The following is a 27,923-nucleotide window of genomic DNA, read 5'->3' on the forward strand; positions in this document are numbered from 1 at the left end:
AACTTGTTAGAAATGCACATTCTCAGCCCAACCCCAGACCTTCTGAGTCATGAATTCTCAGGGTGGGGTCTAATAAACCGTGTTTTAACAAGGCTTTGTAATGATTCTGATATATGCCAATATTTGAGAACCACTATTGTGTGCTTATCGATGCTTCTCTTCTCCTTCCCCACGAACACAGGGTTTCCCTACTGAGAGTGTAGAATCATTTGGCCCAAGAGCACCACCCTATGGCCACGGTGGTACCTGGAGGAGTGTGGCAGAGAGACTCACCAAGTGTCGGTTTTAGAAGTGAATATTCCCTCCATGAAGGCCTCCGGGGGCATCCACTTAACCGGCAGCATCGCACACCCTCCTTTTCTGTAGTAGCTTGCCCTGTGGGGAAGAAGAGGAAAAGCAAACATGGATTTGCAACAGCAGTGAGACGCAGTTCTGTCAGGCAGCCTGAGAAAGCAGCAACAATATAGTCTACCCATGAAAGGACTGAAATGAATGAGGGCTCTGGTGGTTCAGGAGGAGAGCAGAGGAACACAGATCATTTAGGTAAGAACTTTGGTGTCATTTAATAGGAGACAAAACAGCCCACTAGAGGCATGAAAGAAAAGATCTAAGCAATGACTAAGATACCTGCTAGCAGATGTTTAGATTTCCCTGTTGGGTTTTTTTTATTATAACTCACAATGAATAACATTACTCCAACCTTTTAAGTCCAGTGTACTTCTGATGATCTGCAGTAATGCAAGATCCAAACTGGGAGAACTGAGTGCAGGAGTTGTGTCTTATTCATTTCGAATCCTCCATGGCACTCACACATTTAGTTCAGTATTGGCACCCACCAAATAATCTAGACAGCTGGCTGGAAGCCACCTCCCATAACACATGCAGACAGGAGAACACTGGGTGAGGTGTGGAGTTGGCTTCAAAGGTAGATGAATTAATCTATTAGTTTCTATCAGTAATGTCATCAATGCAACTCACTGATTAAAAACTAATAAATTGTGGAATATACTGTAAAGCATATGTACTTCACAGGGCCTGGTTTTCCAAAGCCTTGCAATTTCAAATATTGACCTTGTGGAGGACTGGAAATTTTCCTCAGGCTATAAAGTCTCTGGTGTAAGATAAAGATTTGTGGCACAGCAAGCAAGGTTGCTGGCTCAAGGACAGACTAGTTACTGATTATTATGTAAAGATACTGAGAAATTGCTGTAAGATCATTTAATTGTCTACCAGAATGTCATCTGGCTTGTTTCACTGAAAGTTACCAGCCTATATTGTTAAACTGTAATCCCACCTATGTTCTCTTCCTGTGACTTCCTGGTCTGGAAAATAAATGTAGGAAGAGAACCCCAACTCAGGGTTAATTTCCCAAATGGAAGGATGCCTTATGCTTGGGGGTCTTGGGATATTAACCCCTTTCTGGGGCTTCTCACTGCTCAAAAGAGATGAGCTTTGAGTAATCTTTGGTGGCTCCGTCACCCAGGGGAAAAGGGGTGACAAATCTGTGGGAGGCAAAGCAACAATAAATGAACTCATCCATGGTTGTAACCAATCCCACGTTTAGCCTGGTGTTCTCCTGTCTGGGTGTGTTATGGGAGGCAGCTTCCCACCAGCTGCCTACATTGATTGCTTGCTTCAGTGAACAATTACTGAGTATTCAGTCTGTACCAGGTACTCAGCCATGTGCTGAGCACGTTAACACGTCATGTGCTGTCTCTCTGAGGATCCAGTTTAGTGGAGGAAGCAGACATGCATGAGTGCTGCACAGAACACCACGCACAATAAGGAGATGTGTGTGGAGCTCACGGTGTGGATGGATGGACCCACTAGTTCTGCTCGATGCAGGGGTGCGGTCCTGGGAAAGCTCCACTGGGGCCACTGAGGCAGCTGAGTGGCCATGGGGCTGTGCTGAAAGACTGCTCCTGACACGAAGCTGGGCAAGGTGTGCGGCTGCTGTGGGGCTATGGCTGAGTTGGGGTGCTGAGGCCGAGAGCAGGGGCTGTCACAGCTGAGGGCAGCAGAGCAGGTGCAGGGGCTCTCTGTCAGGCTGTGGCCTTTGTCTCTTTGAAGGGGCACATGGTGGCAGATGGCACTGGAAAGACACTCACACATGCAGCCTTCCATGTGCCGCTGCCCTGTGGTGACATGACGGCACCTGCAGTCTCCCCTCTGGAGATGGTTACCGGTTCTGGCAGAGGCCTTCAGGAGGTCTGGACAACCTGGCCATTCCCAGAGCGAAGGCACTACCCTGCCACCCACGCTGTGTCCCAGCCAAGGGAAGGCCTGATTAGTGACTTTCTCAGTGCCTGCAGCAAGTAGCTGTTGCAAATAATTAGAAAAGAAGAAACTGGGAGTTGGGAATACAGGAGTGACAAAATGCATTAGAAGTATTATTTTTTAAAATTAAAAAAATTTGATTTATTATTATTTATGTAGCCTGGAGAATATGACAGGCAGAAAGACCCAAAGTTGCGCCGAGCGCCTGTGGGTCTGGAGCTGTGCTCTGAGTCTTCCGGGCTGGGTACCGCAGGATATCACCAGATCTGTCAGTTCTTGGGTGCTCTGCCTGGTGTGACAGAAACCATGGCCATTCAGAATTCCTGAGTGTTGACGAGAAGGGTTGGATAAGTTAAAGTTTCCTCTTAAGTGTTCTTTATCTCAAATATCCAAGTTATTCTGTGTCTCAGAACATGGCAGGATGAGAGTTGGAAGCAGAAAGACAACTTAGTTAAGAACTTGGAGTCGATTATGGCAGGCAGTGTGATCCTAGAAGTAGACCTTCAGGTGTATGCACTAATTAAGTTTTCCCATATCCTGAAAAGGAACTTCATGAAAATTCAGGCAGAAAGTCGCCAAGGTACGAGGAGATGATAGAAGATAGAGTGGCCATGTCCCCTCTACCTGCAGAGATGAGGTTGAGGAGACAGGCCTGGATGGAAGATGGCATCTCTGCTCACCTGTAGATGTCTCGGGCCATTCCAAAGTCTCCAATCTTGGCCACTCTTCCAGGGCCTGGACAGGTCAAGAGGCAGTTCCTGGCAGCAATGTCCCTGGGAAGAAAAAAAAAGAGAAAATGCGTTTTCTAATTTTATCCCTGAGGAGATAAATGTAAGGATTTTCACCTTTGATGTGAAGTTCAAATGGTTCCCTCCCCTACCCGACATTTCCTTTGTAATATGACTTTTCTGTGTGAGAAACAGCGGTACCAATTCTAGGCCTCAGAACTAACAGGGAAGTGGAAAAGGATTAGGGGAAATGATTGAAAATGTTTAATGGAACAATGATAATGAAAATAACTATAATATAAACTAGAATTGATCAGCCTTTTGCTATGTGCTAAGCATTATTGTAAGTGCATCATATCTAATTCTCGCAACAACCTTGTAAGATACAGGTGATTATTATTATCCTGATTTTGTTAAAAAAATTAAGCTAAAAGCAGATAATATAGGGACATAAGGAAGGCTATTTGGCCTTAGGGTATTGTTTTGTACAGACCATTGGTTGGTTTCTGCCAATTGTTTGAAGGAGTGTTCTGAGACAGCATGACTTCCATGATACCAAATTCAAGTAGGTTGAGATAATCTCAAATATTTCTAGTTTTTTTTTTTTTTTTAAACCCATTACGGTTTTTACAGCCATGATTTTATCTAAAGCCTTTGCTAATCTACATGGCTGAAGAATCACCTTTTTCAAGTTATACAGTTGTTTTTGTTGTTACACTCCAGATGGCCTATTTTCCTGTAGCATGCCTCTGAGGCATGATCAGAAACTTTCCAAAACTCATCAGCTTCTCCTCTTTGGCTGCTTACTCATTCTTGACATGCATTTGGGAATGAAGGACACAGCCAGAAGTTTGGTATGGGTCTCTAATAATATAGAAGTCCTGTGCAGAAAAAACAAGCAGTACTTAGGGGGCGCAGGTGGTATTTTCATATTTTCCACTGGTTTCAAGAAGGCTCTGATCCTTGGTTGAGAAAGTACTTGGAGAATAAACAACTGGCTGTTAAGATAGTATTAAAAGAATAGGACCTGGACTGGGGATCATGGCTGAGGATACCAAAACAAGGGGCTAGGGTGGGAGATGGGTGTTGTTAATGCCACCAACCTGATCCAGAAAGTTTAAGGTACATTTTGAGGGGCAGTGGTGCATAAAATGCCTCAGTAAAACCAGAAAAGCAAACCATGTGTGACATCAAAAAGAAGAATAATAGTTGGATATGTAGCCATTAATTCTCAAGAGAAATAGAGCAAAGTAGACCAGGAACAATATTTATGGCTCCAGAAAGGTCTTTACACTGATGAATATGGGATAGTTGTTTGAAAAAGTGATCTTGAGTTTAACGGCAAGAAAGAAAATGTAATATCAAAGAACACACCAAGAATTGGTAAATGACACATGATTCTCGAAATGGCAATAAATCACGTCCAAAGAAAACAGGTCTAATGAGAAAAAATGGGAGCATGTGGATCTGGTGAGGAAGTTCCACTCTGAATTCAGAAGTGTACATGTATGGAAGTTGTAAGGACAGATACAAGCTGGAGGAAGAGAGAGAACTGGAGGCAGTTCTGTTGTGGGAATGTACCATAGACCTCTCAGCTCATTAGCAGATGTAAAAGATGCTGTCTAATCCAAATTACCGAATTACCCCAGAAGAAAAGCATTATCACGATGGACAATTTTTGTCAGATGTTTCCTTTCTTTTTTTTTTTTTTTTTTTTTTTTTTTTTTTTTTTTTTTTTTAAATTTTATTTTGTCGATATACATTGTAGCTGATTAATGCTCCCCATCACCAAAACCTCCCTCCCTTCTCCGTCCCCCCCTCCCCCCCGACAATGTCCTTTCTGTTTGCTTGTTGTATCAACTTCAAATAATTGTGGTTGTTATATCTTCTTCCCCCCCCCCCCCGGTTTGTGTGTGTGTGTGTATGTGTGTGTGTGAATTTATATATTAATTTTTAGCTCCCTCCAATAAGTGAGAACATGTGGTATTTCTCTTTCTGTGCCTGACTTGTTTCACTTAATATAATTCTCTCGAGGTCCATCCATGTTGTTGCAAATGGCAGTATTTCATTCGTTTTTATAGCTGAGTAGTATTCCATTGTGTAGATGTACCACATTTTCCGTATCCACTCATCTGATGATGGGCATTTGGGCTGGTTCCAACTCTTGGCTATTGTAAAGAGTGCTGCGATGAACATTGGGGAACAGGTATACCTTCGACTTGATGATTTCCATTCCTCTGGGTATATTCCCAACAGTGGGATGGCTGGGTCGTATGGTAGATCTATTTGCAATTGTTTAAGGAACCTCCATACCATTTTCCATAGAGGCTGCACCATTTTGCAGTCCCACCAACAATGTATGAGAGTTCCTTTTTCTCCGCAGCCTCGCCAGCATTTATCGTTCAGAGTCTTTTGGATTTTAGCCATCCTAACTGGGGTTAGATGGTATCTCAATGTGGTTTTGATTTGCATTTCCCGGATGCTGAGTGATGTTGAGCATTTTTTCATTTGTCTGTTGGCCATTTGGATATCTTCCTTAGAGAAATGCCTACTTAGCTCTTTTGCCCATTTTTTAATTGGGTTGCTTGTTTTCTTCTTGTAAAGTTGTTTGAGTTCCTTATATATTCTGGATATTAATCCTTTGTCAGATGTATATTTTGCAAATATTTTCTCCCACTCTGTTGGTTGTCTTTTAACTCTTTTAATTGTTTCTTTTGCTGTGCAGAAGCTTTTTAGTTTGATATAATCCCATTTGTTTATTTTTCCTTTGGTTGCCCGTGCTTTTGGGGTCGTATTCATGAAGTCTGTGCCCAGTCCTATTTCCTGAAGTGTTTCTCCTATGTTTTCTTTAAGAAGTTTTATTGTCTCAGGGTGTATATTTAAATCCTTAATCCATTTTGAGTTGATTTTAGTATACGGTGAGAGGTATGGATCTAGTTTCATTCTCCTGCATATCGATATCCAGTTATCCCAGCACCACTTGCTGAAGAGGCAGTCCCTTCGCCACTGAATAGGCTTGGTGCCTTTGTCAAAGATCAGATGGCAGTAAGTGTGTGGGTTGATTTCTGGATTCTCTATTCTATTCCATTGGTCAGTGTGTCTGTTTTTATGCCAGTACCATACTGTTTTGGTTATTATAGCTTTGTAGTATAGCTTAAAGTCAGGTAGTGTTATGCCTCCAGCTTTATTTTTTTTGCTGAGCATTGCTTTGGCTATTCGTGGTCTTTTATTGTTCCATATAAATGTCTGAATAGTTTTTTCCATTTCTGAGAAAAATGTCTTTGGAATTTTGATGGGGATTGCATTGAATTTGTATATCACTTTGGGTAGTATGGACATTTTCACTATGTTGATTCTTCCAATCCAAGAGCATGGAATATCTTTCCATCTTCTTGTATCCTCTCTAATTTCTCTCAGCAGTGGTTTGTAGTTCTCATTATAGAGATTTTTCACCTCCTTGGTTAACTCAATTCCTAAGTATTTTATTTTTTTGGTGGCTATTGTAAATGGGCAGGCTTTCTTGATTTCTCCTTCTGCATGTTCACTATTGGAGAAAAGAAATGCTACTGATTTTTGTGTGTTGATTTTGTATCCTGCTACTGTGCTGAAATCATTTATCAATTCCAACAGTTTTTTTGTAGAGGTTTTAGGCTGTCCGATATATAGGATCATGTCATCTGCAAACAGGGACAGTTTGACTTCATCTTTTCCAATCTGGATGCCCTTTATTTCCTTCTCTTCTCTGATTGCTCTGGCTAGTACTTCCAACACTATGTTGAATAGAAGTGGTGAGAGTGGGCATCCTTGTCTAGTGCCTGTTCTTAAAGGAAAAGCTTTCAGCTTTTCCCCATTCAGGATGATATTGGCAGTGGGTTTGTCATATATGGCTTTAATTATGTTGAGATACTTTCCCTCTATACCTAACTTATAGAGGGTCTTTGTCATGAATGAGTGCTGAACTTTATCAAATGCTTTTTCAGCATCTATAGAGATGATCATATGGTCCTTGTGTTTGAGTTTATTAATATGGTGTATCACATTTATTGATTTGCGAATGTTGAACCAACCTTGCATCCCTGGGATGAATCCCACTTGATCGTGATGAATAATTTTTCGTATGTGTTGCTGTATTCTGTTTGCTAGTATTTTAGTGAGGATTTTTGCATCTATATTCATCAAGGATATCGGCCTGTAGTTTTCTTTTTTGGTTATATCTTTACCTGGTTTTGGTATCAGGATGATGTTTGCTTCATAGAATGAGTTTGGGAGATTTGCGTCCGTTTCAATCTTTTGGAATAGTTTGTAAAGAATCGGTGTCAATTCCTCTTTGAATGTTTGGTAAAATTCTGCTGTGAATCCATCTGGTCCTGGGCTTTTCTTTGTTGGGAGCCTTCTGATAACAGCTTCAATCTCCTTTATTGTTATTGGTCTGTTCAAATTTTCTACGTCTTCACGGTTCAGTTTTGGGAGCTTGTGTGTGTCCAGAAATTTATCCATTTCCTCCAGATTTTCAAATTTGTTGGCGTATAGTTGTTTATAGTAGTCTCGAATGATTCCTTGTATTTCAGATGAATCAGTTGTAATATCGCCTTTTTCATTTCTAATTTTTGTTATTTGAGTCTTCTCTCTTCTTTTTTTTGTTAGCCATGCTAATGGTTTGTCAATTTTATTTATCTTTTCAAAAAACCAACTTTTTGATTCGTTGATCTTTTGAATTGTTTTTTGGTTTTCAATTTCATTCAGTTCTGCTCTGATCTTAATGATTTCTTTCCGTCTGCTAACTTTAGGATTGGATTGTTCTTGTTTTTCTAGTTCTTTAAGGTGAAGTGTTAGGTTGTTCACTTGCCATCTTTCCATTCTTCTGAAGTGAGCATTTAATGCAATAAATTTTCCCCTCAATACTGCTTTTGCAGTATCCCACAGGTTTTGGTATGATGTATCATTGTTTTCATTAGTTTCAATAAACTTTTTGATTTCCTGCTTGATTTCTTCTTGGACCCATATGTCATTAAGTAGAATGCTGTTTAATTTCCATGTGTTTGTATAGTTTCCAAAGTTTTGTTTGTTATTAATTTCTAGTTTTAATCCATTGTGGTCTGAGAAGATACATGGGATAATTCCAATTTTTTTGAATTTATTGAGACTTGATTTGTGACCTAATATGTGATCTATCCTGGAGAATGATCCATGTGCTGATGAGAAGAATGAATATTCTGAGGTTGTTGGGTGGAATGTTCTGTAGATATCTGCCAATTCCAATTGGTCTAGAGTCTTGTTTAGATCTTGTGTTTCTCTACTGATTCTTTGCCTAGATGATCTGTCTAATATTGACAGTGGAGTGTTCAGGTCCCCTGCTATTATGGTATTAGTGTCTATTTCCTTCTTTAGGTCAGATGTTTCCTTTCGCCTAAAACAGATCCTCTGATACATTTTTGATTTGATCTTTGACAATTTAATTTCTTAAAAGAGATAAAAAGAGTAACAAACTCTTTATTAAATCCCAATTCTGGGATCTAATTCTGACCTTCAATAACTATTTACAGATATGGAAGTGATAGGACTCCAGAGAGAATGCGATATCTGTAAATATAATAGAGCACTGGATAGAGCAAATTTTGAAGCATCAGAGGGAAGATGGCTGTGATCCCTCAGCCTGAGACTCTGGATGCCGTGGTGACTAATGTAGGGGAGGGGGAAACAGAAGTGACCTCAATGAAAGCGAAGGGAGACATCTGAAGTCACCAAGGTGACATGCAGGTTGCTCTCAGATGACTCCAGACTTAAAGGACATGGACAAAAGATGAAAAGATGGTTCTAACCAAGGACAACTTCCAAAAAGAGCACAACCTTGTCTCAACCGAGCAACAATAAAGCTGAGCTGAGACTTACGGAAAGGTCTGGTTACAAGAAAAAAGGCAAGAGCTGGCTCCTTGCAGCAGACAGTGCAGCTTTGGATGAGGACAGTAAGGACGGGTCCTGACCTCTGTTTGGCTTCTATTACTTTTGTCAAGCAAAATGACCTGAAAGTTGGAAGGGTTGGAATCAAGAGGAAGAAGTGAGGACTAACACGGTAAAGGACAGTACGAGGAGAAGCTACTGTGGGACAGTTTGTTGCCTGATTTAGGAGTGACTTTGGGAACACGGGTGCATGTACTTCCTGACCTCTAGTTTCCCCATTTTTATTAGGGTGAAAGCATAGCTTGGCATGTGCTTACCCACTTTCCTACTTCTAAACTCCTACAGCAGCTCCCATTTTCTACTTTTACGTACATATTCAGATTGTTCTGAACATGCCTTCAACTCTTTGAAGACATGGGTTAAGAAATGAGTGTGAGCTCACCAGGTTATTATCTACTAAATTAGAAGCAAATCATTAGGAAGGGCTTTGCAAAGAGCGGACAATCTATTTTACTTTTCAGATTTCAGAATCAAGCTGTCAGCTGAGAAAGTCATCAACATCTACAAGGAGAGAGATGTGATCTATGATGTTTATAGCGATAAGTGTGGACGTGATGTCCCAGTCCACATGGCATTTAAACACAAGGATCAGATATAGTAGAAGAAATGAAGTATAGAAGTAAAGAAACTAATCATTATGCTTCATTTCAGAGTATTTTAGAAAAAAATAATTTATCCAACAAACCTTTATTTTGTTCCACTATATGAGAGGGATGTGAAGATGAGCAACAGGAATGTTGCCTTCAACTTACCCATCGTCAAATACGTGAAAATATGATCTCCTTCAATTTCCCCTTAAAGGAGCCCAGTTTTCTAGATGGGGGAAACCTTAAAGTGATATAGGACTTGAAGGTGAAGATGCAGGCAGGTGTCCCCACAGGGGGTCAGGAATAACTCATAGGTCTCCAGCTCTGGCAGGGATATTTGATGATACCCATTTTACACATGGGCAAGTGAAGCCCTGCTAGGGTAAGCCCCATCTCGAAGACAAAGCTGGATCACACAAACAATTCTGGAGAAAGACCTATTATTCTACACTGAAGGGGGAGACCCTGGGCCCTTGAGACACACGGAGAGGAGCAAGGTCACTTCGACTCACCTGTGGATGAAGTGGTTTTCCTCTAAATACTGACAGCCAAAGGCAATGTCCCGAGCCACGTGCAGAAGGTCCAGCATGCCCAGGGAGGAGGGCTGATTCTGTGGGGGACAGAATTGGTCCGCTGATGGTGAGGAGCTCTAGGGGGCAAGGGGAGATCTGAAATGCTGGCTTCAATGGCTCTCAAGGAGGCCGGACGCGGGCACGCTGCTCTACCGGGGGTCTCGGCTCTAGCTGCACGTTAGACATCACCTGGAGGCTTTAAAAAACACAGTGCCTGGGCCCCTGCCCAGACCGAGGAATCCATCTCTCTGAGTGGGCGCAGCATTTGTGCATGTGGAAGTTCCCCAGGTGGTTCTAACGGGCAGCCAGGCTGGGAATGCAGGATGGGGCGGATGTCCTTTCCACTTTAATTTATTCTGCACATTCTTCCTCCTCAATCTTCATAAACATATGAATACCACAAATGTATAAAGAAGCCTGTGAGGAAACTAAGGGGAATAATGTTGTTTAAAAAATCTTCTATTTAAAGGTCTTAAAATGTTTTTTAAAATTAATTTTTTGGAGTCGACCCTGTGGCTCACTCAGGAGAGTGCGGAGCTGGGAGTGCAGCGGTGCTGCGCCGAGGCCGCGGGTTCGGATCTTATATAGGGATGGCCGGTGTGCTCACTGGCTGAGTGCGGTGTGGGTGTCACCACGCCACGGGTTGCGATCCCCTTACTGGTCACAAAAAAAAAAAAAAAAAAAAAAAATTTTTTTTTAAGGAAGATCCAGACCTACAGTGGATTTGAAAAGAAAAGCTTTTGGAAAATGCTGGGCAATTAAAAGTGACCTCAAGCTTTTCTGTGTGAGGTTTCGGTCATGAAAATGGAGCTGTTACCCCACCTCTGGGGCACATCCCGTCTTGGCTTCTTGGACAGCCTTGGTGAGTGTGGTAAAGTCTTTTCCAAAGGTGACATCCCATCTTGCTCTCTCCTCTAATTGCCAAATCCCTGAATTGTGCAGCCAATATTTACCATGCAGTGTCATAGTCATTTTGTTGTTCCATGTTTACTTTACCATGTCCCCAGGTAAACTCTGTGGTCCCTGAGACAGGGGCTTCATCTTACCCTTCCACAGTATTCAGCGCAATACTGGGCACACTCTGGGTGTTCAGTTAGTACTGGCTGGCTGGTTGGTTGATTATAGCTCTGGACTAGGATTTATCTACAGGGGTGTGTTTCAAATACCTATGCAAAAAATCACAGGTGGGCAGTCAAGTCGACCCCCCTCAGGACTGTGTTTGATCTCCGAGAAAGGAAGATGCTAGAGACTCTTGATCACCTGGGCAAACTCCCTACTGGAAATTCGTGCTTGAAACGCACCTTTGCTCTTCTTTCTAAGAAACTCAGAGCCCTTTTACCCTTGTCCACATTGCATCCCCAAGGGTGGCCCAACGACTGGGTTCTTTAGTTCTAAGGTGGCCCCAGGGAAGTCACCTGACCAGGTGGCAGCAATATAATCGAGGCCTGGAAGCAGGCTCAGCCTGCAGGGGGTTTTCTCCAGCACAGATTAGGGCTTCCCCCGGACTCCTTGGAGCAGTCGCATGGGGGTGGAGGAGGCAGAACGAGTCCTGCTTCTCTGGGCCATGCTTCAGTTCTGGGGAAACAACTCAGGGAGGGCGGCATCCCCTGCCAGTGCCTTACATTCAGCGGGGCAAGTGCATGTACATGGTCTCCTCCCATGCAACGTGCTGTGTGGTAGGTAGGGAAGAGGTAATCTCCATATTAGTGATGAGGAGGCTGAGGGCTCAGACAGGTTAAGCGACTCACTCCAGGTCACGCAGCTAATAAGGGTTGGGGAAGGCAGGATTCCAGGAGTTACAGTTGAGCTGCTTAGGAGAGAGTGCCAGAGAAGGGTGGACTGTATATGAGCACAGCTGCAGCACACAGACAAGTAGGCAGTCAGGGGCCTGGGCTTCACCACACTTGTCCCTTACTGGCTGTGTGACCTGGGGCATCTGTGAAGAGGGCATGATACTCTCAGCCACATGGGGTTACGAGGATCCACATGAAGAGGCACAGAGTCAGTGCTCCATGAGAGCTCCCCACGGATCGATGGGGCACGTACAGCATGGGAGGGACATGGGGGTCTCAGGAAAGGTTACAGTGTTTGGCTTCTCCAGAGGCCTTGTTAGGGCTGGAAGTACTGGGCATTGTAAGAGAGACAACCCCATCTCCTGGGAAAAAGAAAAACAATGTATTTTTGAGGGAAATATTCACCCGTTTTGCTATAGTACTAGAAATATCTTTTCTCTCTTCAGGAACATGCTTTCTCTCCCTACCAAAGGACGACCTGGTTCTAGCTGCGGTAGAGCCTTAAGGAAGATTCTCTTCCCTCCAGTCCCTTTGAGTCTTAGCCCCCATCGCTCAGGATGCGAGGACCACTGATGTCTCAGATGCCCCATGAGCCTTGGGTGTGCAGTGACTAAATCTGGCCAGGCATGAACTCACGGGCCAGACTTATCAGGGCTCCTTGTTCTTAGCTGCTCAGAGCAAGTGAACTGCTCCACTAACCAGCCCACACAGAAGCAGATAGTCGGCAACCTGTGGTGTGTGTGTCTGGGGTGTGTGTGTTGTGCATATGTATTTTGTGTTGTATGTTGTATGTGTGTGGTGCGTGTATTGTGTGTAGGATGTGTATGTAGGTAGTGTACATGTTGTATGTATGTATTGTGTTGCATGTGTATGGTATGTGTGGTGTGTGTGCGTTGGAAGTGTACGTGTTGTATGTGTTGTGTGTTACATGTGTATGGTGTGTGGTATGTGTGTGGAATGTATGTGTGGTGTGTCTATGTGTTGTATATGTGTGTGATGTGTGGTGTGTGTGTGGTATATGTGTGTATATGTGTGATGTGTGTATGTATGAGTGGTGGTGTGTGTGTATGTGTGTGTGATAGTGTATGGGTGTGTGGTGTGTATGTTTGTGTGTATGGGTATGTGTGGTATGTATTGTGGGTGTGGGCATGTGCATGGTGTGTGTGTGTACGGGTATGTGTGGTGTGTATATTTGTGTGGGGGGGTATGTGTGGGCATGTGTGTGGTGGTGTGTGGGTGTATGTGGTGTGTGTGATGTGTGTGTGTTTGTGTGTGGGGTGTGTGTGGGCATGTGTGTGGTGGTGTGAGTATATGTGGTATGTGTGTGTGATGTGTGTGTATGTGTGTGGTGGTGCATGTGTGTGTGTGGGTGTATGTGGTGTGTGTGTGTGTATGTGTGTGGTGGTGCATGTGTGTGTGTGGGTGTATGTGGTGTGTGTGTGTGTGTATGTGTGTGGTGGTGCATGTGGGTGTGGGCATGTGTGTGGGGTGTATGTGTGTGTGTGTGTGTATGGGTATGTGTGGTGTGAATGTTTGTGTGTGTGGGTGAGGGCATGTGTGTGGTGTGTGTGTGTGTGCATGTGTGTTTGTGTGTGGGGTGTGTGTGGTGGTGCATGTGTGTGTGTGGGTGTATGTGGTGTGTGTGTGTGTGTATGTGTGTGGTGGTGCATGTGGGTGTGGGCATGTGTGTGGGGTGTATGTGTGTGTGTGTATGGGTATGTGTGGTGTGAATGTGTGTGGGTGAGGGCATGTGTGTGGTGTGTGTGTGTGTGCATGTGTGTTTGTGTGTGGGGTGTGTGTGGTGTTGTGTGGGTGTGTGTGGGTGTATGTGGTGTGTGTGTGTGTGTATGTGTGTGGTGGTGCATGTGGGTGTGGGCATGTGTGTGGGGTGTATGTGTGTGTGTGTATGGGTATGTGTGGTGTGAATGTGTGTGGGTGAGGGCATGTGTGTGGTGTGTGTGTGTGTGCATGTGTGTTTGTGTGTGGGGTGTGTGTGGTGTTGTGTGGGTGTGTGTGGGTGTATGTGGTTTGTGTCTGATGTGTGTGTATGTGTGTGGTGGTGCATGAGGGTGTGTGTGTGTGTGTGGGAGGAGGTGGGCTAGGGGAGCTGTGGACATGTGGCAAGACCAGTACTTAAGTGAGCAGTGCAGCGCATAACCAGCCAGTGTGCTGGATCCCATGTGCATTTCTCCTGGGGCAAAGAAGGAGCTGGAGTCAGGATTTTATTCCTGATCTGCCACTACCGCATGGCACCTCCTCCAGCGTCCGGGCATTCTTCTCACACTCATGGGTATGGACATGTGCTGTGGGTGCTCAGGGAGGATCATGTCCAGTATTTCCCAAAGTGGGTTGTGGGATGGAATAGGAAGATCAAACAGGTGTGGGAACCCTGGGTTAAACATGTCCCTTTAGGACCTGTATTCCCCATAGCACGGGTGCCCAGAACCTCGCTGAAGTGTGTTGAGGATCCGTGAGAGGAGAGAGCGGCCTGGCTCTGAAGGTGGGCCGGGCTCCTGCACTGACCCTCCTGAGCATGAGAGGCGCTGAGAGATAGAAGGAGCTGTCTTTCCTGGCTGGTGCTTTGTTCTTTGCAACAGTATTTTAATCATCTTTCATTATCAAAGAGGAGAGACACCTTTTCCTGCAAGAGAGAGAAGATCCCTGCAACCCACTCCTACCCACTCCCATCCCTAAAGTCCTTGGACTTGCCAAGTGGTGGGTTCCCAGACTCCCTTTACAAGGAAGTCTCTCTCCTTCGTGTGTACAAAGCTTTCTTTCCTTAAGCCTCAAGAAAGTCCAGTGGGAAAACTAGGACTGTGCCTCTTCCTAGTGGGTGGTGCTATGTGTCCCCCTTTCATCATCTGCCAGCAGTGCTGCTGGGAATCTCAGGGCACGAGGGCTGAAGGGTCTGCCCTCCTGGGTGGTGGTGGGCAAGCTAGTGAAGCTGATGGCCGGACCCTGGCACAGATGCCTGGATGCCTGGCAGTGTGGGCTGTCAAGGACCCAACCTCACCTGGGCGATCCACAGCTTCCCAGAGAGAACCATTTGAGTAAACAGCTCAGTAGAGTGGAGAGAGCACTGAACCAGGAGTCACAGTCCTGAGTTCTAGTCCCAGCTCTTCCACTTCCTGTGTGGCCTTGGCAAGTCACATCACCTCTCTGGGCCACAGTTTTCTTGTCCGGAAAATGGGGTGAGATCTGCATTGCCTACTTCTCAGGGTGGTGTTGAGACTGTGAAAGCTAGGAGGAGGGGTGATAATAATGCTGATGAGGGTTATTATGTGATGGCGTTAGCCCCTGCCCCCAGCCCTCCTGGCAGGTGTGCTCAGGTGCACACACACTCATCTTTTCAAGGGGTAAGATGGATTCTTAGATTCTAATCTGAGATGGGCCACCCAGGGGCTTGTAGAAACAGCATGCAGGTTCCTTAGGCGAAGGTATGTTAAATTGAGCCTGACTGAAGGTGGAGATTGAATCAGCCATGACCTGTCAGTTTCTGCCACCACCTTGAGCTCCTGTGAGCAGTGTGATTGGTTCTGGCCTTTCTGTAGTAGGTGGCTGTCAGTCTTTCTCTGCTTTCCTGGGGGTGGAGAGGGTAGTCACTGCTCTTATTGTGTAAGTCTTCCTTTTGGCCCCCACAGTCAAGTGGTGCCTCAAGGAAGCCTAGATCCTAACCTGGGCATCTGCTCTGCTCCAATTCCTACTGGCCAGGGCCCGCTGAACACCCTACAGAGACAGACGTGGGCAGCTGGACTCGGGTCTGCCCAGGGTGCTGTGTTTGATCATTCAGAACCACTTCTTGTAGTCTACTACTTGGATCTCACCTGCACAGATACTGAGGTCAAAGCAGGGTTGTCTGCCCTAAGCCATGGCTGTCTAATGGCGAAGCAGGGCTGGAGCTTGGGATTCCAGGGTCCACCCTAGGTTCTCACTTCCCACACTCTATCCCCTAACTATGCATGGATGTAGCACCTTCGTAAATATCTCAGCACTTTATTTTTGCAGTGAAACCACCAGGTTGGGATGTCCAGGTGTTATCATCCCTATGTGAGAGATGGAAACAGTGGGCTTGGAATGAGTGGATGTTGGGTGACTTGCCCAGGTCAGTTGGTTGAGTTAGCAACATGGCTGGCAGAATTGTCCCCTCTGTGCTTGTCTTGAGTCTGGTTTCCCAGAGTCAGGCTGTAAAAGTGGCTTCAGCGATGGAATCCATTCAGCCTTGCACAAGCTCCTCAGGCCTGGGGCCATCATCCACATTCTGTCCACTTTCTCCCAGCCAGTGCCTTACATCCAAGCCCAAGAACGGACTCACTTGGTCCTGCCGGGTATGTATCCACTTTTGCTCCTTCCGTCCCCTGCCCCTTCCCTGGCACACCCGCGGGAGCAAAGACTGTTCTCACTCACCGGGCGAGGGCGGGTCTCCCGCAGGAAGGACTTGAGGTCTCCTCCTGCCATGAGCTCCAGCAGGATGAATCGGGGCAGGGCTTGCAGACTCACCCCGATACAGCGCACGATGTTCTGGTGGTTGAATTTGCTGCAGAGCAGAGGAGTGTAACCTAATTAACTGAGCTGAATCTGGGAAAATCTTAAGTGGGAGAAATAGGACACAAAGTTAAGTTTTCAGCAGCCACGTTATATAAATAGGAGTTCACTTTGCAAGAGAGTGTTTGGTTAGAGGTAGGAGGATGTTGTTCAGGCACTTGGGAGAGAAAGTGTGTGTGTGTACGGGGGACACAGTAGAGTGTCTTTCTCAGATATTGCTGCATGGACTGGTTGCTGGAATTTGTGGCTGAGTTCTCCGAGGAAGGTCTCAGGCAGAAGCTGAAGACCTGCCAGGTGACAGCATGTGAAAGAGGGCCAAGAAGAGGGGATGGCCTCACTGGTCCATGCTGTCTCCTGTGGATTCTTCATGGGAAGAGACTGGGTCAGTGCAAGAGGCCCTGAGATGCTGGTTTTCTTGTTAACATGACCCTATTAGGATACACAGGGCAGTGAAGATGGGGAGCTTCACGTGGGCACACACACGCGCGCACACACACAGGTACACATGCGCAGAGGTGACAGACGGGGTGACTGTACACCAACACATAACGGTTAGTCATCACCAAGTAGTGAGACTGAATGATTTGAGTCGCCTTCCATATAATCTCATACTTGCCAAGTTTTATTCAATAATCATGAATTACATGTATAAACAAAATAAATGCTCATTTTAAAGCAAGGTATAGACCCTGCTGTGTGTCCTCCTGTGGCTTTACACCCCCAAAATGCACCAATCACATTGCCCTGGCCTCACTCCCCCTGCCGCTTCCACCAAGGGGCCTCCCCCTCCTGCCGCAAGCTTCCCATTGTAATCGGGGGCCACGATCTTGAGGATCAAACAGCTGCCTCCTTCCGAAGGGGCTCTGCTGTCAGAGCAGAGGCTCTAGGAGCCTCAGCCACTGGGGTTCCAGCTTAAATTGAGACCCCAGAGCTACAGATTAATGGGTGCAGGAGGGCTGAGCCTCAGCCTGCCGATGTGGACCCAGGGTGGGGCGGCCTTCCCTTGTGTGAGGGGCGCGTCTCCTTTACACTAGATCTGTGAGCTGGGATTGGCAAAGGGTCCTGGGGAAGTTACTTGGAGGGAGATTATATCACCTGCTGTCAAAAATGAGCACGCCCTGTTTCTGAGATCAAGTGAGGGAACAAGAGCCAGCAGATGACAGCAGGGGCATTGGCAGCAGGCGGAGTGACAACAGTTGGATTATTAGGCCACCCAGGTTTTCTTATGAGACAGTCATCAGGGGTTGTTCCGTTCTGATCAGATGTGTCAAGAATGCCTGTGGGCCTCCTGTTGGGGAGGAGGGGACATGCTGGGGACACCACCATTTCCCTTAGAGACGACTCTCTGTTAGAAACGTCTCCATGTTCTTCATGGGGTTGGGGAGGTGGGCTAGGGCCATCTCTCTGTGGCTTTACCTGATGATCAGGGCCTCCATGAGGAAATCCAGCTCGTCCTGTTCTGAGCACACCTCAGGCAGTGTCTGGGCACAGAAGGGGAGGGTGGGGAGGAGGAGGAGCCGTGAGCCCAGAGCTGTAGCCCTAGAGACCGCGGGCCTGGGCAGGCTCCAGGAGGCGCACCTCTTACCTTTACAGCCACTTGCAAGGGGCTTGGGTCGCTGGGCATTCCAGACACCTGGCCTTCATACACCTCCCCAAATGCACCATGGCCCAGACCCCTGTGCAAAGAAGACAAGATGAGGCAGGCAGGTGGGCCCCAGGGAAAAGGCAGCTGGGGTCATGCTTCGTGGATGCACACAACAGGCAAGGGGTGGCATACATGCTTAGCAGTAACACCCTTGACCTGGCTTTGCTGTGCAATCTGGGCCTCCATCTCTTTATCTGAAAACTCGTAGGAAAGGTTCCAACCAGGGATTCATGGCAATGGCCAGACATTTATTCATTCAGTGAGTAGTTACTGAGTCTCTGATATTTGCCAAGGACAGAGAGGTGCATAAGACATGGTCCTTGCCTGGGGGAGGCTTGCTCTCCTTGGGGAGGGACAGATCATTAGCAGATACATGCTGTGGAGTGTTGTCAGTGAGTGACAAACAGGTGCTCTGTACGCTCAGAGGAGGGGAAGTTGCCCCACCTGGAGCAGGGAGCAGCCAGGAAGGCTTGGGGAGGGGGCACTTGAATGGATTTTGAGGAGGACCCTGGTTCTTTCCACTGAGTCCTTCTCTCTTTGTATAAACTCTGTGGATATACAAGGTGTCAAAATAAACAAACCCTTCACATGGCCCTGAACTTTCAGCCTGTCCCCTTGGTAGGGCTGGAGGTGCCCCTAGGGATGGCTTGCTGGCCTCTGTGGCAAGAGCAGTCCCTGGTGCTGTTAGGACATCCACCCCCTAGACCACAGCAGGGCACTCACCGAATGAGGGTGATGTTTTTCCGTGGCACCTCCTTCAGGTCACTGATGGACGAAGTCTTGCCGGCAAAGCAGTAGTTTGGGTTGTAGTCGGTCATGATGGTTGAGGTGCGGAGCTTGCTCAGCTTGTACTCAGGGCTCTGCAGCTCCATCTGCATGGCTTGTAGCTCCTGGTGCTTCCGGCGGTACACTGCAGACAGATGGAGGTCAGCCACAGTGTGGTCTGGGCCTGGCGGCCTGGCCCTTCACCCCAGCACAGGCCACCTCCTCCAGGAAGACTTCCTGGGTCTCCATCACCTCCCCTGAGCTCTAAACCTTTCCATCACTCTTAGTAATACTAACAAAATGATTACAGATGTGAAAGTGTACCTCTAATGAAAACGTTACTGAAAGTAAGTGTGAGGCTTAAAATTGCATAAATGGGAAAGATTTGATTGTATCATACAGGAGCACAGTCATGTTAGTCTGAGTCCTCTGAGAAGCAGACAAGAGTAGGATTAAACATGCCAAGGATTTTATTTGGGGAAATGCTTAGGAGAGAAAATGGAGAGAGAGCCAGGGAAGGCTGGGAGAACCAGCAGACCTTGTTGCAAGTCTGACCCCACTTGAAGGAGAGAGGAAGGAAGGCTGGGTGGAAGCACCCTAGAGGGCACGTGATCTGAGGAAGCTTGGGCAGGGCTCTGGGGGACTTCTGGAGCCAAAGTGGGCCATCAGAGGAGTCTCCCAGGAATTGGCCTGCTTTGGTATTTCTGCTGTGCTCAGTCCTTGGATGGGGCAGCCTTGGTGCAAACACAGCAATGGATTTGAGGGTGCAGCTGGGGTCTTGGTTGACTGTGCTTCCTGTAATTGGAGAAGTGCCAAGCCACATAGTTGGAAAACAGCCACACAGTGAAAAGATCCCTAAACTGGTGTCTGAGGACTTGTGCTCTAATTGCACCTCTATTACTTACAAGCCGAGGGCCGTTGACCAGGTCACATGACCCCTTTGGTCTTCGGTTCCCTTCTCTGTAAGCAAGGACGGTAACTCCTGCCCTGTTTCCCTAAGCTCCCCACTCCTCACCCCCTGAGGATGTCATAATGAAATGAATCCACCACCCTAAAATGGTTTTGAAAAATTCTAAAGAGCTCTCCTAATGTGAGTGATCATTATCACCTTCACTACTACACGTGAGGATGTTCTGTAAGGCAAACTGCATGGGAGGCAGAATGGAACTGCGATTCAGAGGGTGGATTCTGTGTGTAAAGCCCACTGCCCACCCCGCCCCACAACTGCTTACAGCCAGGGCAGATTAACCGCTATGAAACGTCCTCTGTGATCTGTCCTCTATGAAACATACCAGTCATAGAGTTACTTGAGGATTTGATGAACTGAAATGTGCATATCACCAGGCATGTAGTAAGTGTGCCACAAGTGTTAGCCCTTTGAAGGGTGACATCACATGGGGACACAACACCTGCTGCCATCTCCCTGTTCACCCCCAGATCTCCTTGTCTCCAATGGGGCTGGCCTACCAGTGCTTCCAGGAACCTCTCCCTCTGCCTGTCTCCACGTCCCTGCCCATCTGTCATGGGCATCTTCCTGCCAGCAGTAAGGCCTGGCTGGACCATGCTGAACCCTCCATGACCTGCAGATCAGCTCACCTTGGCTCACAGGCTGAACAGAAACACACTCAGAAGCCAACTTTCCATTCTCTCTGCTTGGAGTGGGAGGGTCTGGGGAAGAGGCTTGAGGGTTACACAGGGAGTGAGCCAGAGGAGGACTGTGCCCACTAACGCACATGAGAGCTGAAAGTGAAGACCGGGGCAGGGGTAAGCTTTAGCCATCGTGCTGGCCACTGAAGAGTGCCCTCCTACCCCCTTGAGCAGCCAGGAGGTCACATATGGGGTTGAAGTTCAGAATCAGAGGCTCCTCTGGGGACTGCAGCTGCTCTGGTGGGTGGGGGTTGGGAGCTTCTGTTTTGGCTTGGCTTGGGCTGCCTTCTTCACCACCGCACCCAACTGCAGGGACTAGTAGGACAGAGTGACACCTTGGCATCTGTGGCACAGCCTGAGACACTATTTGGTTCTGCTAGATCTGCCTTCCTGCCCCTTTGGAAGTCCCACGGCTCAGGCACACTCACCAATCATGATGCCAGAGAAAGCCAGGACGAGGGCAGCCACCAGGGCAGAGGTGACAACAGAGAGGATCAGCGAGAGTGGCAGGTGGGGCTCCGGAGTTGGAGACACTGGAAGACAGGTTGCAGTGGGGCACTCACAACCACGCTGATTCTCCTCTGAGCTGGTCCCAAGTCACAATACCCTCCCTAGCTGGAACAAAAGCTGCCTTCTCCTTCCCCTCCCTGGAGACCTCGTCACCCCTTCCTTTCCAGGGGAACACGGCATGAAGCAGGCCTATTCCGGTTTTATAGGCTTTTGACAGTAGCTTTGGGGGAGAGGGAAAATTTCACAGGAATGTGTATCAAATTCTAGATGTTGGTCCAGAACATCAACCACACAACTATAGGGTGACGATGGATACAGAACAGATTTGGGGGCCTTAGGTGACTCTACGCTCAATGTGTAGACAGTGTCCATCAGAAACACTTTCTGAGGCTGAAGGTGTCGTCCCAGGCACTGGGCCCAGAGCACATGGGGAGGGTACGCTGTGCCCTCTGCTGGCCAGACCACACTGAGGCATCACACTGGGACCCGACACAACATTTCAAAAGGGTCATTGACAACGGGAACACAGACAGAAGAAGGACGCTAGGGTGGGGAAGGAGATACAAAACCATGTCTTGTATGAACTGATCAAAACAAACTGGGGATATTTAATCTGGAGAAGACTTAATGGGAGGGGGACAGGGCACTGCCTCCAAATACTGCACTTGAAAGTCTGTCACAAGTAAGGGACCCTAGGAGAAGAAGTTCAAAGGAACAGGGTCCTGATGGAACCGAGTGCCTTAGGAGCATTGAGGTTCCTGTCAGTGGGGGTGTTGGAGTGGAAACTGGATGTCCCCTTGGTGGAGATGTCAGAGTGTTCCTGCCCTGGGTTAGGGATGGGACTGATGACTTTTCAGACTCCTTCAGGAGCTGTGACAGCTATGACCCACCTTTCCTACATGAGTCTGTTTGAAACTCATCAGAGCACCCATGCTGTGGCAGGCAGGGGAGGGACAGCAAACTAACAAAACTGAATCCCGGGTGTCCTGGAACCATGGAAGCCAGCTGTGGCCATGGGCCAATGCTCAAGCCCTGGGCCCCCCCTCCCCTGCCCCCGCCTCCTTACCAATGCAGGAGACACCATCCTCGGCCAGCACCATCCCATGGTCACAGAAGCAGATGACCTTGTGGCTCTCGGGATCCATGTGGCATTCATCTACCTCACAGTGACTGCAGTTTAGGTAATGCTTAATATTCACTTCCCCGTGGCCCTCCATCACTGGTGACAAGGAGGGAGGGTCAGTCTCGAGCTGAACCTGCAAAGACTGCCCGGTGCTCCCATTCCCAGCCTGTGTGCTTTATCTCCAGCTGGTCACCACGGATTCTCCGGTCCCTGTTCCTAGGTCCCACTGTCACTGGAAATACCTGTCTATGTAGGGAAGTCTTCCGGGGCATCTGGTGAGTGGAGCTCAGACAGAGGACATGTGCCCATGAATGTTTGTATTTTTGTGTGTAGGTAGGAGAGTCCATATGCGTGACCCTTAGGTTGGCTGGTACAAAAATGCGGGCTACTATTGCAGCATTTTCTAGGACTGCCTGCTTGGTAGTCAGTATTCTGCCTCTGTGTTCATGTTAAACCACACATCCTGACTTCCAGAGAACTTGGTGAGATGAGCCATAGGAAGACTTGCCTGCAAGGGACCCATAATTATTGCCTTTGTATCCTGGACACATGTCAGTAACCCTGAGGCTTCAGCTTGGTGGGAGAACCGAACTAAGGAAGTTTGTTTTGCCACCTGGCACAGGTGGGTACCTTTTAAAGCTGGGGTGTACAGAATGCCCAGTGGACTGATGAAGGAAACCCCATCTTCCCCATCCATTTCAGGGTCATTGTTCGAGGCTGCATTGCCGCCTGTGGCAAACCAGAGAAGAGTTTCACACAGAGAGGTGGGTGCCAAAATCTCACTCAACGCGTGTGCGCAGCAGCGGGGCTCGCAGCTCTGGCCAAAGCCAGCGGGCACTGGGGCCTCAGGGGCGGGGAGATGGGAGGGAAGGGAGGCTCAGGGCACAGAGGCTGTTCCTGGGACTTGGCTCAGTAGATGCTGGGCATGTGGGCCACTTCCCCTCCACCACTCTGCTGGGGACCCCCCTGGGAGTAAGCAAAAGTCCAAAAAATTCTAGTGTTCTCAGGCTGGGCTAGGCCCTTGGTGCCTCTTCTGGGACCGGTCAGGACAGTGGCACTGAGGAGCTGCTCTCCAGTGCCCAGGGTCAAAGTTGGGGTTGGGGGGGGGAGGGGGAGATGAGCTCTGTGCCTTAAGGCTCCTGTCCCTCTTTTCATCTGGAGCTGGGGGATCTTTGGGCTCCCCCCTTGGGATCCCCCCTCAGACTCCTCCCCCACTCCCAGGGTTGGAAAGGAAGAGCATGTGGAATACACAAGCACCACACACACAATGCCAAAGCAAGACATGGACATGAACACCACGGTGCATGCATGCAGTGTGTCCTAATCTGGGGGAGGGGGCGCTCGTCCCCCAGCCTCTCAGCTTCAGAAGGCTCTCTGAAAGCCGCTTGCTGGAGGGCTGGGCTGAGGCTGCCGCAGGGGCCCTCGTGAGTAGCTCCCATCTTCATGGAGAGCGGAGCCTTTCTGGCAGCTGGGGGGCTGGAGCAGGGAAGGAGATTGAGCAGTCTGTGAAACCACAAACCAATCCCTTAAGGAACTGGCTTGGCCAGGCCATCCGAAGGGAGGCACGGGGCTGGGGGAGGCTGGCCTCTGAGGTTCGCATGCCAGCAAGTCCTTACGAGTGGCTCGAGTGGCTCAGAGAATAGTCCTGGAAGCCAAAGGCTTTTTATCATGGGCTTTGGGGAAATCAAGAATCACAGGGGATCTTGATGCTGTCACTAAGGAAGCCTCGAGGCAGGATGCTCGCTCGCAAGCCAACACCCTGCCTCTGGCTGGTCCAACTGGGCTGAGAGGGAGACGTGCAGGGACATCATAGTCCACACTTGGGTGGGCCAGTGGAGGGGAGGGGGGACCGGGAGAGGGCTGGGAGCGAGGTGCCTAGGACTAAGCGGGGAGGGAGTGACACCTTGAACACGAATCATCTTTACCTATATATCCTCCGCCTCCTCCACCTGAGGAGCACCCCCCTCCACCCCCTCCGAAACCCCCTCTTGTCTCCCACCCCCACTTCTTCATGGCCTGGGGGCAGGAATGTCCTCCGGTAGCACCCTCCAGCAAAGATTTTCCAGCCCAGAGCAAGGAAGTGTTATCATTCCAGCCACCTCCACCACCTGCAGGAAGAGATGGGAAAATGCTCTGTGGGGATGCTGGTGAGGTTAGGGTTGCCCACGCTGGCAAAAGAAGCAGGACGTGATGCACTTTGGGGGGCACTTCCACCAGCTCCAGTCCCAAGGGGCTGTCTTCAGTGGGGCCTGGGAGCTTCAGAGTCTACACCTGGCAAACCAAGAGCGTGCCTTTGCCCTAGGGAGGCCTGTTGGGCCACAGCTGAGTATGTCCTGGTGGAGCATGCCTTGTACCCTGCTTCTGGGCGGGCCTCTCTGCCTCAGTAGCAGGAGAGTGGGCTCGGTTAGGGCTGGGGAGGTGGGGGACGGGCAGCATGACAGCTAACCTCCTTCCTCTGTCCTCTGTTCTCTCCATGCACCCAATCTCTGAGGCATCGGGCCTTTCTTTCATTAACTGTTTCCCATCCTAACAAGAACTGGGACCCAACAGTCTCTGACAACTGTCAGAACCCTGCAGAGGTCACTGCACTAAAGTTCCTGGCAGGAATCCTGGACCAGGCACCAGTGGGCCTAATTGTTTGCTGGCTGTGAAACCCTGGGCAAGGCCTTCCCCATCTGAGCCTCAGTTTCCTCACCTGTAACTTGGGGATAATAAAACCCACCTTGTGGGGTTGATGTTAGGATCAAAGGAGACAGTGAGTGCATGAAATGTCCACAAGTGCAGGGACTGTCAGGAGTTTGAGAGGCAGAATACAGGCGTGCAGATGCTCAGGAACTGCTCCAAGGTCAGGAGCAGAGAAGGCCTGGGGACAGGGTAGGATGACCTGGTGACAGCCACTGGAGCTGTGCTTCCCAACACCTGCAGCTGCTCTGAGCTCCTGCAATGAAAGCTTGTCTGCAGAGCTGAGAGGGAACGTGGCCACAGGTTGACTGCAACAAATCTCTCCTGCTGGCCCTTGAGATTCCAGGACATCCTGCCCCCCCCCCCCCCCATATTGTCCCATGTGATGTTTCCACAAGCATCTACTCCCAAAGACCTTAAAGCCCTTTCTGCTTCAGCAGGTGAAATGTGGTGGGGACCTAGAGACCGAGGCAGCAGGAACAGAAACAGCTGTGCATGCCTCTGCTGGAACCATAAGGCCTGGAAGGGTCTTCTGGAAGAACTTGCTTCTGAGGTTCTTCCAGACCCAGAGGGGGCAGCAGAGGGACATGTATCATGCTGGAAAGAGGAAGCCAGGTTTAGAAAATGAAGCTGAGGTCAGGAACAAGCTTGGATCTACAACAGGGACAGGCAGAGCCGAGTCGAGGTCCTCAGGCAGGTTGTCAGCTTTGGAAACTGCAGGGTGGGGTTTCTTCTGGCTGGCCTCCCTTCTGCTGGCCAGGTGCAGGTGGGGGGATGGGCCTGTCAAGGCGTTAATGTCACATGCAGAGGGAAGGCTCCTGCTGACGGGGTGTGTGTGCATGTGCGTGCGTGTGCGTGTGTGTGTGTGTGCATGTGCTTGTCAAGGCTGTTGATGTCAAGTGTAGAGGGAAGGCCCCTCAGCATTAGGGACTAGGACTAGGCTCTAGCAGCCATTAGCCTCATGAGAGGATAATAAATAAATTAGGAAGACAAGTGCTGATACCATGTCCCATCTTCTCATCCTGCTCAGTCTCCAGCTAGGAGGTTCCTAACTCCCAGCCCCATCTTACAGCGTTTAAGCAAACATGTGGAAAAGAACACAGTGGACATCAAACTGAAAACAAATCAACAGAAGTAATGTTTGGAAAATGGAATGAGTCCCATCTCCATCACTAAACAACTTGGCTGTGTTGGGAAAACGATTTACCAGACGCTGTGAGGCTTCTATACGATGGGAATGATAATATCTGCCTGGGAACCCCTACAGATGGCTTTGGAAGCACAGTAGACATGGAGGTGCTTCCTAGTTTATTAGATGCTGGATGGGTGGACACTGTAAACACTAAACACGGTGTTGCTGGAGGTGGACCCGATGACCCTTTCTGCTCTTTCTTCTATCTCTAGCCATCTCTCCATTGAAAAGAACGTTTGAGCATTTGTTTTAATTAATCTCAAATGTTAAATGCCTTCAAAGATTCTCCCTCAGTCTGATAGTGGAGAAAAGAAATATGAAAAAGAGTTGCATTTTCTCTCTTTAGAGATGGCTGGCTTCAGAGAAAATCAGAGAATGCACATCTTCTTTTATGTCCTTCCCCTATTTCTGTGTCACTGGCTCTCCCTAATGAGGAAAGACAGCCCAGCTGTGGAAAGTCAAGAGATTTTCCAGTGGGATGTTTGCAGCTGGCAGCCCAGGCCTGGAGGTCCATACCACAAGGGCCTGGGAGGCCAAGATTTGCCCAAATTTCTTTCACTGGCTCACATTCTAACTGGGGGCCCCACGTGCTCCCAGAGGAAGGATGAACCTCAAGCAAGGCTCTAGCAGTTGCATTTTGGGGCCAGGCTGGTTGACTGAAGCTTGCTTCCCATCTCATTTTCTCAGTGGCCTTCTCAAGTCCACGCCCCAGGTCTGCAGGGTAGCCTCTGAGACCCCCAGGGTGCAGCCTGCCCTCCCTCCGTTGACAGGGCACCAATATCCAGAGCTCCCAGCATGTTGGGTACTAGTGACTCAGCTGCCTTCAGGTGTGTAATGGCCTCTGGGCCAACCTGAAGGCCATACAGACCCTGGGAGATGTTCTGGGAGAGGGTGGGGCTTGCATGCTTTACCTGCTGCTCCGGAATTGCCGTTCAGCCCCAGAACCGAGGAGTTATTCTCCAGTCTCTCTGGGTGGAATGTGTCTGTCTTGGCTCCATAGGCCCTGCCACCACCGCCAGCTGCAATGATCAGGGGCACGGGCACTCCATCTTTCATCTGGCCAGGGGAGACATTCCGAAATTGAGAACCTGAGCTGGGCTCCCATTCTGGAGACCCCGAGCCCTGGTTTGAATGTTTCAACCTGACTGTTTGCTGGGCAGCAGGGTGACCTCTCTGTGGTCTGAGGGCTCTGAACTCATGTCACAATAACCAATCAGCTCCCGCCTTTTCCCCACCAGCTCTTAGATCAGTCAGGGTTCAATCAGAGAAGCAAAACGACTAGGGTTTATATATATTTGCATCTATATCTGCACGTATATAGATATAGATGTAGGTATACAGATATAAAAATATATTAAACCATATATAAAAATATAAATACTATATAAAGTATATAAATACTATGTATAGATATATAAATTTATAAATAATATATAAATATCAATATCTATCTATCGACCTGTCTAAAAGCTCTCTCTCTGGGCCTTGGCTTGCTCATATTTAAGTGAGGATAAGTGTGTCTGAAGTGTTTCTATCCCGGGGCTGTCGTGAGGCTCTGACACCATGATGCACAGAAGTCACTGCCCCTGGGAACCTGGCAGAGCAGACCTCACCTTAAACACATAGGTGGCTCCACCCCCTCCTCCTCCTCCTCCTGCCCACTCATGCACACTTCTGTTCACACGGATTTCTTCTTCTATCACGTTGTTCTCTCCAACGCAGACTTTCTGGATCAATTGGTTTGTCTATAGAAATGAAAAGCACATTAGGTTTGTGCCCAAACTAGGTTCTCCAGTTTCCAGCAGATAGGCCGTCTGTGCTTAAAGATAGGATCTTTCTCTCAAATATCTTACAGCTGAGTTGAAGAGACAAAAGATATACACAAAAAACTGTCACTCTGGG

General features: G+C 48.2%; 1 protein-coding gene across 1 annotated transcript in view; it reads right to left on the reverse strand.

The window, feature by feature from the left end:
- The window catches only part of ALK (ALK receptor tyrosine kinase), a 731,313-nt gene that overhangs the window by 12,483 nt on the left and 690,907 nt on the right, over positions 1-27,923 (reverse strand). The window contains exons 14-26 of the mRNA XM_063078008.1: positions 27,635-27,766; positions 26,933-27,077; positions 24,073-24,255; positions 22,778-22,876; positions 22,091-22,243; positions 20,943-21,047; positions 18,826-19,012; positions 18,043-18,133; positions 17,874-17,938; positions 16,320-16,449; positions 10,063-10,160; positions 2,958-3,050; positions 274-375 (exon numbers count right to left, since the gene is read on the reverse strand). Coding sequence (XP_062934078.1) covers positions 274-375; positions 2,958-3,050; positions 10,063-10,160; positions 16,320-16,449; positions 17,874-17,938; positions 18,043-18,133; positions 18,826-19,012; positions 20,943-21,047; positions 22,091-22,243; positions 22,778-22,876; positions 24,073-24,255; positions 26,933-27,077; positions 27,635-27,766 — 1,583 coding nt within the window. The remainder of the gene's footprint in view (positions 1-273; positions 376-2,957; positions 3,051-10,062; positions 10,161-16,319; positions 16,450-17,873; positions 17,939-18,042; positions 18,134-18,825; positions 19,013-20,942; positions 21,048-22,090; positions 22,244-22,777; positions 22,877-24,072; positions 24,256-26,932; positions 27,078-27,634; positions 27,767-27,923) is intronic.

Source organism: Cynocephalus volans, chromosome 14 (genome assembly GCF_027409185.1).
Source record: "Cynocephalus volans isolate mCynVol1 chromosome 14, mCynVol1.pri, whole genome shotgun sequence".
NCBI lineage: Eukaryota > Metazoa > Chordata > Mammalia > Dermoptera > Cynocephalidae > Cynocephalus > Cynocephalus volans.